This window comes from Myxine glutinosa, chromosome 8 (genome assembly GCF_964187855.1).
Source record: "Myxine glutinosa chromosome 8, kmMyxGlut1.1, whole genome shotgun sequence".
Taxonomy (NCBI): Eukaryota; Metazoa; Chordata; class Myxini; order Myxiniformes; family Myxinidae; genus Myxine; species Myxine glutinosa.
The window spans coordinates 111,347,965-111,362,203 of NC_136268.1; the positions used below are offsets into that span (position 1 = coordinate 111,347,965).

The 14,239-nt window shown below is 49.2% G+C and overlaps 1 protein-coding gene across 1 annotated transcript in view; it reads left to right on the forward strand.

Moving 5' to 3' along the window:
• Nucleotides 1–14,239, forward strand: part of LOC137432853 (uncharacterized) — a 62,298-nt gene that overhangs the window by 42,137 nt on the left and 5,922 nt on the right. Inside the window, exon 3 of the mRNA XM_068125108.2 lies at nt 7,628–7,774. Within this exon, the coding sequence (XP_067981209.1) occupies nt 7,628–7,774 (147 nt within the window). The remainder of the gene's footprint in view (nt 1–7,627; nt 7,775–14,239) is intronic.

Here is a 14,239-nt window from a genome sequence, read left to right on the forward strand (position 1 = left end):
ACAACTACTACTAACCCTTACTATTACTACTACTACTAACCCTTACTACTACTACTACTTAGTACTACTACTACTACTACTACAACTACTACTACTACTAACCCTTACTACTACTACAACTACTACTAACCCTTACTACTACTACAACTACTACTAACCCTTACTACTACTACTACTAGTAGTACCCCTTACTACTACTACTACTACTAACCCTTACTACCACTACTACTACTACTACTAGTACCCCTTACTATTACTACTACTACTACTACTACTACTACTACTAACCCTAACTACTACTACTACTAACCCTTACTACTCCTACTCCTACTACTACTACTAACCCTTACTACTACTACTACTACTACAACTACTACTACTACTACTAGTACCCTTTACGACTACTACTACTACTACTACTACAAACCCTAACAACTACTACTACTACTACTACTAACCCTTACTACTCCTACTACTACTAACCCTTACTACTACTACTACTACTACAAAAACATTGGCACTTTATTCCCAACTTTGTGTGGGGCTGGCCAGAGAATGTGTGCGGCCTGTCTTTCATGAACCGGTTTGCTAAACCTGATGTTTGACTGATGATTTCGGCATGAATTTGTAATTTCTTCAGGATACTGGCGATAACTCACCGACTCTTTTCATAAGACACTGTGAGGTGTTTAACATCCACTAATTAATGCCAGCAGACTAGACAACCAGTTTGACGTCCTTCTGAGGGACGGCGCGCATATTGATGCCTCCTCTTGCTTGCCAAACACCAGGATGACAGTTTATAGTTGAGTTGGGATTAGAACTCCAGTCACTTTATTGGCGCTGAGGAAGCGCCTCTAGCGAATGACTTCCAGCCAGTGTAACGCTAATATCTGTCACAGGAATTCTGAGATCATATAAGTGGGCGTGGCAGTTCCTGATTGGTTCGTGTTGGGGAACGCCTTCTCGCTGCCGACGTGACGTAAATTCGCGCACGCGCACTGGTGAAGCTTACTCGATCTTACTCGATCCCATATTACATGTACTTTCATTGCATACAAATTATACTTCCTCCTAGAAATTCCAAGCCCGAACCTCAGCGCAATCCAAGAGGATTCACTTGTTAGGATGTGAAGTGGAAATTCGAGCTGGGTCGGAAGCGAGTGCACATACCTGTAGGCAATGGATTGAATTGAGATTTTTTTTTAAATCACTGATCTACACATAATACTCCATAATTGTCAGTTTAAAATCTTTTTTTTTTTTTTTTACAAATTCTTACAAAATAATTAAAAATGAAAAGCTGAAATGTCTAGAGTCGATAAGTATTCAACCCCTCTGCTGTGACACTCCAAATTGAGCTCAGTTGCATGCAATTTCCTTTGATAATATAATCCTTGAGATGTCTCTACAACTTGATTGGAGTCCACCTGTGGCCAATCCAATTGATTGGACATGATTTAGAAAGAAACACACCTTTCTAGATCGAGGTCCCACAGTTAATAATGCATGTCAGAGCAGAAATTATATCATGAAGTCCAAGGAACTGTCCATATAACTCCGAGATAGAATTCTGAGGAGGCATAGATCTGTGGAAGGGTATAGAACGATTTCTAGAGTTTTCCAAGAGCACAGTGAGCTCCATCATTGGAAATGCAAAGTATGAGGAACTACCGAAACTCTTTCGTGTGCTGGCCGTCCGACCAAACTGAGCAACCGGGCAAGAAGGACATTGGTCAGGGAGGTGACCAAGAACTCGGTGATCACTCTGACAGAACTACAGAGATCCTTGGCTGAGATGGGAGAACCTGCCGGAAGGCCAACAGTGTCTGCAGCCCTCACAAATCTAGGCTTTATGGGAGAGTGGCCATGATGGAAGCCACTTCTGAGAAAAATGCACATGACAGCACACCTGGAGTTTGCAAAAAGGCAAATGAAAGACTGTGAGAGCATGAGGCAAAATATGCCATGGTCTGATGAGACCAAAATTGACCCCTTTGTCCTGAATGCAAAGTGCTACATCTGGTGGAAACCGAGCACAGCTCATCACCCATGCAACACCATCCCTAGCGTGAAGCATGGTGGCAGCATCATGCTATGGGGATGCTTTTCAGTGGCGGGGGCTTTAAAGGATAGAGACGTACAATGATTGGAGCCAAATACAGGCAAATCCTTGAGAACCTGCTTCAGAGTGCAAAAGACCTGAGACTGCAGCGAAGATTTACGTTCAAACGGGACAATGACGCCAAGCATACAGCCAAAGCAACACTGAAATGGGTTCAGAACAACAACAACAACAACAACAACAACAACATGCATTTTAAGGCCATTTTCCCTGCTAGAGCGGGGGTTATCCTTGCGGTCCCCATGACAATCTTCTCCATTTTGCCCTATTTTCTGCATCTCTCCTTGTTAACCCCCTTGCCCGCATTTCTTCTTCCACCATCTTTAGCCAAGTCTTTCTCGGTCTTCCCCGTCCTCTACTTCCTTCTACATTCATTTCCGTCACTCTTCTCAACCAGTCACTTTCATCCTTCCTCAACACATGACCAAACCATCTCAACCTGTTCTTCTTCACAGCATCAATCACAGGCTCTATTCCCATCATCTCTCGCAATTCATCATTTGTCTTCTTCTCTCTCAACGATACTCCGCACATCCACCGAACCATTCGCATTTCCACCCTTTCCAGCCTTCGTTGCTGCTCTACATTCATGACCCATGTCTCGCTCCCATAAATCATAACACTTCTCACACATGCAGCATACACATTTCCCTTCAGCTTCAACGACACTCCCCTCCTCATCAGCACGCCACTCGGTTCCCGAAACTTCTTCCATGCACATCTCACTCTAGCAACCGTTGCCGTGTCTGATCCACCTTCTCCATTCAGCATGTCTCCGAGGTAGCAAAATGTTTTCACACCTTCCAGCTTCACGCCGTCTCCATGATCCAACTCAACATTTCCTCCATCTGCAGCTCCCTCTGTGCACACCTTACATTTGAATGTAGCTGCCACACTGGTTAATGACCCTCTCAGACCACTACATTTTCGATGAACCCACTCAGCGCACATTGTACATTGAATGGAGTTCACTCCGACACCCTTCCTACACACAGCACACGGCCACTTCCCAGTTCTTTCCACCTCACCACATGCTTTACCACTTGCCATCACCTTCGTCTTTCCTATATTCACCTTCAGACCTTTTGTCTCCATACATTCCTTCCACTTGTTCATCTTTTCCTTCAGTCCATCCATACTTTCCGCAATCAACACCAGATCATCTGCATACAACAACTCCCACGGTAAACCCTCCTTTACGTTCTGAGCCAGCATCTCCATCACAGCTACAAAAAGTAGTGGACATAGTACCGACCCCTGATGCACTCCCACCTTCACCTCAAACTCACCACTGTTCCCGTCCTTCGTCCTTACAGCTGTGCACGCTCTTTTGTACATTGCCATCACTGCTCTGATCAACCATTCCTCCACTTCTAACTTCCTCAATGCCCATATCAATACTTCACGTGGAACCCTATCGAATGCTTTCTCTAGATCAACAAACCCAAGAAACAATTTCTTCCTCTTCTCCATGTACTTCTCCTGCAACTGCCTCACAATAAAGAGCGCGTCTGTCGTTCCTCTTCCTGGCATAAATCCAAACTGCATTTCGTCGATCTTCACTTTGTTCCTTATCCTCGTCTCCAACACCCTTTCCAATACCTTGATTCCATGCTCCAATAACTTTATTGCTCGATACGAGCCACACTCCAGAGGGTCACCTTTCCCCTTGTATAGAACGTGAACAAGAACGTGAACGTGAACAGAACAAGAACGTGAAAATCCTTGAGCGGCCAACCAAAGCCTAGACTTGAATCCCATTGAGAATCTATGAAAAGAATTGAAGATTGCTGTTCACCAATGCTCCCCATCCAACTTGACAGAGGTTGAGAAAATCTTCAAGGAAGAATGAGAGAAACTCCCCAAATCCAGATGTGCAAACCTGATGCAGACATACCCAAGAAAACTCGAAGCTGTAATCACTGCCAAAGGTGCTTCTACGAAGTATTGACTCAGTGGGTTGAATACTTATGTAAATTAGTTATTTCTGTATTTCAATTTTGTCATTCTTTTGTAAAAATTTCTAAAAACAAAATTCCACTTTGACATTACAGGGTATTATGTGTCGATCGGTGACCAAAAAAATCTCAATTTAACCCATTTTAAATTCAGGCTGTAACACAACAAGAATGTGAAAAACGCTGAGGGGTGTGAATACTTTCTGAAGGCACTGTATATTGCATGATATCTCAAATGTATGCACGGATTCAGATGAAACTTGCCGGACAGATTGAGTGTGTGGCAACGATTAATTGTTTGGATTTTGGTGAAGATTTGAATACTAAAACTTTAAATTTTTTTAAAAGTGATTCTTCACTGTTGAGAAATAGGACCAAAAAGTATATTATGTAGCATGATGTTTGTACACCAACTAGCACTGCTGGCAGACGGGTCCTTCAGCTTAATGGAGTTGTGACAGCACACACATTGATGAATTTCCCTGTATGTCAATCATCAGGAAGACAGTTTGTTGCTGGGCATTCAAACGTAGGCTAGACACCTGAAAGGTGAGTTTGCATACCTCTTGGCTATCCTGCCAGCCTATGTAACAGCTAGATGATGGTTTACATTAAAGAAAAAAATAACTTTCCAGAGATCGAGTGCAGTAGAGATGTTGAAGAGGTGTCTTTGTTTTACCAGGTGGTTTGTGGGGAAGATAGACAGAAGGGACATGTTGGCTTTAGTCTGGGTCGCAGCCCATGTTGATATTGCATAAGAGAAGGGAAGGGTGATGTCCATACCGGAGTCTAGCCAGATGGACTCTCATTTAATGACCAAGTGTTGCCTCAGAAGAGTGAATTTTGTGGGGAGGAAGGTTGAGGATATTGTTTGGGGGTCGATGGTCTATGGACTGTGATGATAGAGAGTTGTGAATGTGATGGCGCTTGTAGGTGTTTCGTAGGGGTGCAGTTCTAATATTAAGGACATGAGAGTAATAATGAGCAGTTGTACATTTCGTTTATCATTGTGGTGGAGCATGGGTGGTCATCGAGTGACGTGGGTGAGAGGGATGTTGAGCTGCAGAGGCAATGAATTGAGTAGGTTGTTACAAGTGAATCCACCAGGCCTGGTATAATTGATGATAATCAGGATGAACTGTTTGTAGGTTGTTACAAATGGATCTTTGTGGTCCAAAGGTTGTATTTGTGAGTGCTTTTAGTGTTGATTTTGCGGTTAACCTTTGCAGTGAGTTGATCTGTTTGTTTTTGTAAACGTCATATGGTTATCCAAAGTGATGCCCAGTAATGTTGGATGTTTGTTGAGAAAAGGTTGGTCATTGAAAAGGGTAATGGTTGGATGTGCATTGGATTCATTTCTGTCTGGGGTGAGAAGGGTTACAAAAGATTTTGGTGGCGATGCAGTCGTGCGGTTCAGTGTGAGGCAGTTTTCAAGATTGTCGAGATATTTGTGGAGGGTGTAGTGTAGGTAACCTGAACAAAATTGGAATGTTGCGAGGCATTGGTTAGATCATCTGCATATGACGGAAGTGTGAGTTGGCTTCAGGGGTCAGGGGGGGTCACAGAGGAATAGTGAAGTCAGGGAGATGGTACAGAGGCCTGTGGGACATCATAACTCAGAGCTCCAACCCATGATACTCAAATAGCTCATTCTTCCTAGTAAGCTGGTACTCATTTTGCCGACCTCGGGAGGACGACAGGCTGAGTCAACCCACCTAGTGTTAATTCAACGGCTGACAAGGGCTTGAACTCAAGATCCTGACATCTTAAGCCAGCCACCTTAACCGTTAAGCCAACACCAGGCTTAAAGGAATAATAAGGGGTCATTTTATTTCGGATGAACCTTTCCAGTATCCGAAATGGGCCGATTACGATGCCCGTTATTGGGAAGTTTGTCGGGTTTCAGTATCTTCTTCTTATTATAATAGAGCAAACGTATATGGTTATGTCGTTATGTCGCTATGTTTATATGCGACGAAAACGTCTTCTTCTTCTTCGAATAAAATTAACACCCTCTTAATTAATCCTCTTAATTGCGTTAAGACTGCTGAGACCCCTCAGACCTTTGACGACCCTTTAATTCCCCCAAGACCCTCCAGGGCCACCAAGACCCCTGAAGACCCAAAATACCCTGAAGACCCAAAACACCCCGAAGACCCAAAACACCCCAAAGACCAAAAAGACCCCGAAGACCAAAAATACCCCGAAGACCAAAAATACCCCGAAGACCAAAAATACCCCGAAGACCAAAAATACTCCGAAGACCCAAAAGACCCCGAAGACTCAAAAGACCCCTAAGACCCAAAAGACCCCGAAGACCAAAAATATCCCGAAGACCAAAAATACCCCGAAGACTCGAAAGACCCTGAAGACCCCAATGGCCCTGAAGACCCAAAACACCATGAAGACCCAACAGACACCGAAATGGTCAAAGATGCCTACCCCTCCAAAACGATGTGTGATGAGGCGCGCGGAGCGCGCCGAGTCACGCTATTTGGTATAATGATTGCTTTTGGCATTTTTATTGTATTTGTAACTAATTTGTGATGATGCTTCATTGTCAAGTTTCAATTTATTTATCCTTTTGGTTGTTGATCTGTTTCTGGGAATTGTGGGTTTGTGACTGATGGAAGCGTAGTAATTGATGACTTGTCTGATTGCTTATTTTTATTCTGGATTGTGCGGCTTGATTGATTACCTATTCGTGTGATGGCGGTGGGTTGTTACATGAGTTTTGTTTTTTTTAGTCCGCCAGAATTTTCTTTTGTTTGTTTATGGTCAAGACTGCCAATGATTTTTCTTTTGTTTTTGCTTGTTGATTATTGTGGTAGTTGTTATTAAAGGTTCTATGTTCTAAATCACTGTTTGTCGTGAACGTTGAGGTTTGCCCTTTGCTTAAGAGTATTTATTTGTTTAATTAATTGTTTTATTTCTGTTGTAAAGTTGGGATTGAAATTTAGAATGTGGCCTTCTGGGACTCATTTTTGGATGTATCTGTTACAATTTTATTGTTTACTGCTGTATCTATTGAATTGAATGCAGGGAAATCACAATTTGTAAAAAAAACAAAAAAGAAAAACTTGTTACATCAATTGTGAAATTTGCAAACAATATTTCTGGGATTCCAATTTTGAGGAATTGAGAATCAGCCTCAAAATATTATGCAGTCACGATAGATTTATTGGAGTACGTTGTTTGAACTACAGTCGTGTTTACATTTTCTCGCTGATTGTATGCACTATTTACCTTTGCATTCTACAGTCTGACCCTTGAGTTCCACAAAAATCAAATGCTCATTTCCATTGAGCTTGCAGTTACATTTGACGACGATTCGAAGTATAAACGTCTGCTGAACAGTAAAGAGGTTAAACTGTTAAGTAAAGAGGAAAATGATTCTTGTAAAGGTCTTCTTGGAGTGACCTTTGTCAATCATGCAAAGGATATTGACAGCCCCATTGGTGTAATTTAAAATTGATGAATGATTTGATGTATGCACCAAAATGATGATTCTAGAACATTTTCCTCCCATCCTTTGTCTCTGTAGCTGCACCAATGGTTACGAGGGTGAACGTTGCACCAGAAAAAGCCTGCAAATAACTAGTCCTCCTTCCCAAGAGGTCATCGTTATTGTCTTACTGTTTGGCTTCTTTGCCCTCATCGTCATCATCATTGCTCTCTGCTTCATTGTGGAGTGAGTGCTTCCTCTTCCTCTTAATTGCATTATTTATTAGTCCGAGCAGCTGGTCAGGTGTTTCATTTTTCATTTTTTTGTACCACACAACAATGGTACATGTTGTTGCAGAGAATAGGTATCGACATTGATCAGTATTTAGATATAAAATAGAAAAACCTTTTGTGGCTTGTGCACAAAAAACGTAGGCCCAATATTTCGCCTCAACCCGTTCAAGGAGTATAAGGTAGGGAAGCAGGATATTGTAGCGGCTACCGCTGGGTTTTCACAATCGCCTTGCACCTATCAAGGACGCGGAGCGATCACCATGCCGGGCTCGTCCAGGACGCCCGGGCAGGCTCGCCCTCAACTTGCCAGGCCGCAGCCAGGACGCTGGGCCACGCCCCCTCTCGCCTTTCCTGGGCAAGCGCTCCGGGATAATAGATATATATATTGCTGCCCGATAAACGGGCTTTTCAGAGTGCCTGAGTGTTTGGTTTGATTAAAGCAACTCGGATGAATTCCAGCTTTTTGTAGCGTCCATTCTTCCGATCGACGTGGGAGCCCCAGCTCCTTCATTGGTGACCTACCGACATGGACACGGCAGTCGCCCTTAAACTGCCTACCTTCTGGGAGGCTCACGCGGCGGTTTGGTTCGCACAGGCGGATTCCCTGTTCGCCCTGCGAGGCATCACGGCCGACGACACCCGCTTCCACCATGTGGTAGCAGCGCTCGGTTCGGCCACCGCGGCCCGCGCCCTGAGCCTCCTCGAGAGCCCGCCAGCCACTGACAAATATGGCGCAATTAAGAAGCTTCTCCTCGACGCTTTCGCCCTCCCATCGGCGACACGCGCCCTTCCGAGTGAATGGACTACATGCTTTCACTGCTCGGCGAGCACTCTCCGGCATTCCTGTTCCGGGAGCTGTTCCTCCGTCAGCTGCCTAACCCGGTACGCCTCGCCCTGGCAAGCACGACGATCACAGATCCCCGGGCCCTTGCCAGAGAAGCCGACAAGATCTCCGCCGCAGGACAGCGCATCGCAGCGGCGACATGGGACCCACCGCCGTCCGACGCAACACCCATGGCGCCCGAGCACCCGGCACGGTCGACGACCGAACTGCCGACGCAATTGGCGGCTGCTACACCGAGCCGACCACCTCCAGCACGACGACCGGGGCCTCCACCTGACCAAGCGTGGTGTTACTATCATGCCAGTTTCGGACAGAAGGCCCGGACATGCCGACCCCCGTGCACCTTCGGCAGGCTGGGAAACGGCCGGGCCGGCGTTCATTACCAGCCATGAGCGCCGGCCACACGGGCAACTTACTGTTCATCATGGATAAAGCGTCCGGACGGCACTTTCTGTGCGACACTGGCGCCCAACTGAGCGTCATACCCGCCTCTGACCAGAACAGGAAATCCGCGGTTTGCGGCCCCTCCTTGGTTGCGGCCAACGGATCGACTATCCGCACCTTCGGCCCGCGCAACGTCACCCTCTGCTTCGGCGGCCAATGCTTCGCTTGGACGTTTGTAACCGCAAACGTGCCCATGGCTCTGCTCGGCGCCGACTTCCTCTGCACACACGGACTGCTGGTGGACGTCCAACGGCGTCGTTTAATCAACGCCGAAACCTTCAGCTCCCTGGTATGCACATTGAGCAGCTCCACGCCGACCGAGCTGGCATGCGCCATCCCGGCGGCGAACGAGTTTGCTCGCCTGCTCACGGAGTTCCCGGCCCTCACGCGGCCGACGTTTTCGGCCGTCGCAGTACGGCATGGGATCGAGCACCACATACCAACCACGGGCCCGCCGGTCTACGCCAGGGCCCGCCGCCTCGACCCAGCCAAGCTCGCCGTGGCGAAGGCCGAATTCGACGCGTTGGAGCACCTCGGCATCGTGCGGCGCTCCGATAGCGCGTGGGCCTCGCCACTGCACATCGTACCAAAGCCGGGGGGTGGATGGCGCCCGTGTGGCAACTACCGCCGTCTCAATGACGCTACCACCCCCGACAGGTACCCAATCCCGCATATCCAAGACTTCTCCGCCCGTCTGGCGGGCCGGGTCATTTTTTCGAAAATTGATCTCATACGGGGATATCACCAGGTACCTGTCAGGGCGGCCGACGTCCCTAAAACGGCAGTCATCACGCCGTTCGGCTTATTCGAATTCTTGCGGATGCCGTTTGGTCTCAAGAACGCGGCTCAGGCGTTCCAGCGCTTGATGGACGGCGTGCTGCGTGACCTGCCGTTCCTTTTCGTTTACCTGGACGACATCCTCGTCGCCAGCACGTCCCGGGCCGAGCACCTCCTCCACCTCCGAACACTGTTCGGGCGCCTCAGCGAGCACGGCCTCATCGTCAACCCGGCCAAATGCCACTTCGGCACGACGGCCGTTGATTTTTTGGGCCACCACATCACCAAGAACGGGGCCGTGCCGCTGCCAACCAAGGTCGAGGCCATCACCACGTTCCCGCGTCCCCGCACCATAAAGGCCCTGCAGGAATTCCTGGGAATGGTGAATTTTTATCACCGCTTCCTGCCCCGCGCTGCTCAACTCATGCGGCCCCTCTACGAAGCCCTCCGGGGCAAGCCGGCCAAGCACGACATCGCCTGGTCCGCAGCAATGGATGCGGCCTTCCAAAGCTCAAAGCGGGCCCTCGCCGACGCAACACTGCTCACTCACCCGGTGCTCAACGCTCCCATCGCCCTCACCACGGATGCCTCCGACTACGTGGTGGGCGCCGTACATGAGCAATGGGTGAACGGGGTTTGGCAGCCACTCGCTTTTTTCAGCCGGCAGCTCCGGCCGAACGAGCTCAAATACAGCACGTTTGACCGGGAGCTCCTCGGTCTACACCTGGGCGTCCGCCATTTCCGCCACCTCCTGGAGGGCCGACCTTTCACGGCGTTCGTCGACCACAAGCCATTGGTTTACGCCATGGCCAAGGTCACGGAGCCGTGGTCGACCCGCCAACAGCGCCACCTCTCCGCCGTGTCGGAGTTTACCACGGACATCCGGCACGTCGCCGGCAAAAACAACGCCGTGGCCGACTGTCTTTCCCGAGCCAGCGCGAACGCGGTCCACCTGGGCGTGGACTTTGCGCTTATGGCGGCGGACCAAACCACCGACACCAAGCGACACCAAGCCCTTCGTGCAAGCCCTCCGGGCGGCGGACACGGGCCTCCGCCTGGCCGACATCCCCTTCGCGGACACTGTCCTGCTCTGCGACGTCTCCCAAGGCCAGCCTCGCCCCATCGTGCCCGTCACCTGGCAACGCCGCATCTTCGCCTCCCTCCACGGCCTTTCCCACCCGGGCCGGAAAGCTTCCCAGAAGCTGGTGTCGGCGCGATTCGTCTGGCACGGCCTTCGTCGGGACGTCCGCGATTGGACCAGCACCTGCACGGCCTGCCAACGGGCCAAGGTCCACCGACACACCCAGGCCCCGCTGGCACCTTTCACCGTGCCCGAACGACGTTTCGACCACGTCAACGTGGATCTGGTGGGCCCCTCCCCCCCGTCACGGGGGTTCACACACCTGCTCACCATGGTGGACAGGACCACCAGGTGGCCGGAGGCCGTTCCCCTCGTCTCCACCACCACCGCCGACGTGGCGCAGGCTTTCATCGCCACCTGGGTCGCCCGCTTCGGCGCACCGGCGGACATCTCGTCAGACCGCGGACCACAGTTCACCTCCGAGCTGTGGGGCGCGGTCGCCCGCAACCTGGGGGTCAAGCTCCACCATACTACGGCCTACCACCCCCAAGCAAACGGGTTGTGCGTGCGATTCCACCGCTCCATGAAGGCCGCGCTCATGGCCGGCCTTCAAGACGGCGGTTGGGCCGACCGGCTGCCGTGGGTCCTTTTGGGCCTCCGCACGGCCCCCAAGGAGGACCTCCAGGCATCCACCGCCGAGCTGGTCTATGGCCAGGCGCTACGCGTCCCGGGCGAATTCGTGCCCGACGCTACCAGTCCCTGGTCCGCAGCTCACCAGCGCTCGGACCTCCAGGAGGCCGCCCGACGATTTGCCCCCGTGCCAACATCCCACCACGGTGACCCCCAGTCCTACGTCCCCCCAGCACTTCGCACAGCGGAGTATGTTTTTGTGCGTCACGACGCACATCGGGGGCCACTCCGGCCGCCGTACGACGGGCCCTTCCGGGTGCTGCGACGGGACGACAAGTCGTTCGTCATCGACATCGGCGGCAGGTCGGACCGGATTGCGGTGGACCGCCTCAAGCCGGCGCACGTGGACGTCGACCACCCACCACGGGTGGCCCTTCCGCCGCGGCGAGGCCGCCCCCCGTCCACGGTGCCCCCCACTCGACCGCCCACCACCACACCGGACCCCCTCCCACGACCCACCAGGGGTCGCTTCGGCCGGGTCATCAGGACCCCCCTCAAATTGACCCTGCCGGTGCAAGTCGATTCTGGGGGGACGTGTGTAGCGGCTACCGCTGGGTTTTCACAATCGCCTTGCACCTATCAAGGACGCGGAGCGATCACCATGCCGGGCTCGTCCAGGACACCCGGGCAGGCCCGCGCTCAACTTGCCAGGCCTCGGTCGGGACGCCCGGGCATGCCAGGCTCGCCCTCAACTTGCCAGGCCGCAGCCAGGACGCTGGGCCACGCCCCCTCTCGCCTTTCCTGGGCAAGCGCTCCGGGATAATAGATATATATATATTGCTGCCCGATAAACGGGCTTTTCAGAGTGCCTGAGTGTTTGGTTTGATTAAAGCAACTCGGATGAATTCCAGCTTTTTGTAGCGTCCATTCTTCCGATCGACGTGGGAGCCCCAGCTCCTTCAATATACCAGATGAAATAAGAGAACTATACCCATTGCACTTTGAATGAAGGCCTGGTAAGTTGAGAAGGGATCCAAGGAGGACTTGCCAATTGAGCGTCAGACTTTAGAGGCCAGCCAGGAAATATGACTTTGCCAGGATACGTCTTATTGGATTGAGAGACTGTAGGGGGAAAATATTGCAATTATTCCAGGTATTGGTTGTAAAAGAACTTCAGAAGATTTGATAGACTCTTAGAATCGATAGAGTAAGAATGTGGGAGCTTTCCCAGTTCCAAACGGTGTTGCAGGAACTACAGTAATCTCACATCTTTTCACCAATCAATAAACAAGTTTCTGATCTTTGCTGCTGTCTCAATCTGCCTGTGGGTGACCCTTTCTTGTACATGGTGGAGTAATCTCCAAAGTTGATCTGAGGTTTGTGCAGGAAGCTGGATTTGGGTTGTTTATGTAGACTATGGTGGGTATTGGTCCCAGGATATTGCAGTCTTCAGGGATGCTAGTCTTAACAAGGAGATTTTATGAGAAGGTGCATTCAAGAGGAATAACCTCATCGATAGCTCTGAGATCCTCCAACCAGAAGAGTTAAATGCCCTTTGTTCCACTGGTATACAAGCCTTCTTCTCACTCCACCAGAATCTAGCAAGTTTGCAGGGTTGAAATACATCAAAATTTATTTCCTTTAAAAAACTAGAGCAATATGACTGTGTCGCCAATATGCTTCCGCATAGTCCCAAAACGGGTAGATGCCCTCGTTCGCTGTCCAAAAAATAAACAAGTTTGATTGAAATCCCTTTAGCTGTTTTCAAGTATCACATTTTCACCAGCCATGACAGGTTTCACTTCGATCAGTGAAGCGGTTCCAGAGAAGGGATTTTTTTTAAATATCGGCTTTCAAGCTAATATGGCTGCCATACCACATGACATATGACCTTTAAAAATGTACACTCTGCATACCTATGGGTAGGGAACCCGTTTGTGAAGTTTAGTGTTGATCGGATAAGGTTCGTTTTTCTATCCAAGATGGCTGCCAAACCACGTGACCTACGACATCATCATTTTCAAACTATATGCAACAGTGGTGTTAGATGCTATTTGTAAAATTTTGCATTGATAGGGTAAGCGGTTTCAAAGATATAATTATTTAATATTTTCCTTCAATCCAATATGGCTGCCACACCATGTAACCAATGATGTTTTCATGATCATCTTTTAATCACCATGCCTAGTCAATGACGAACAAAGTTTTGAGTCAATTGATTTGGTGGTTTGGGAGAAGATGTTTTGCAAGGTTTTAGGGTAAATCCAATATGGCTGCCAAACCATGTGACCTATGATGTCATAAATTTATTATTTCAATACAAATGGGGCATAGATCATGTGCATGCAATTCCAGATTTTGAGGATAAGGGAGTACTTCACAATATGCCAAGTTTCAAATTTTTGCAGTCAGCGGTTTTGGAGAAATAATTTTTTAATTATTTGTGTTTAATCCAAGATGGCTGCCATACCACGTGACCTATCACATCACAATTATCATTTAAAAAACATTCTGCATGGGTGTCACTCCTACCCTGAAAGTTTCGTCTCAATTGGACATGTAGTTGCTGAGAAAAACGAGGTTTAGCCTGTACGGACGGACGGACGGACGGAAGGACAATAATGTCTCCGGCCACCTTCGGG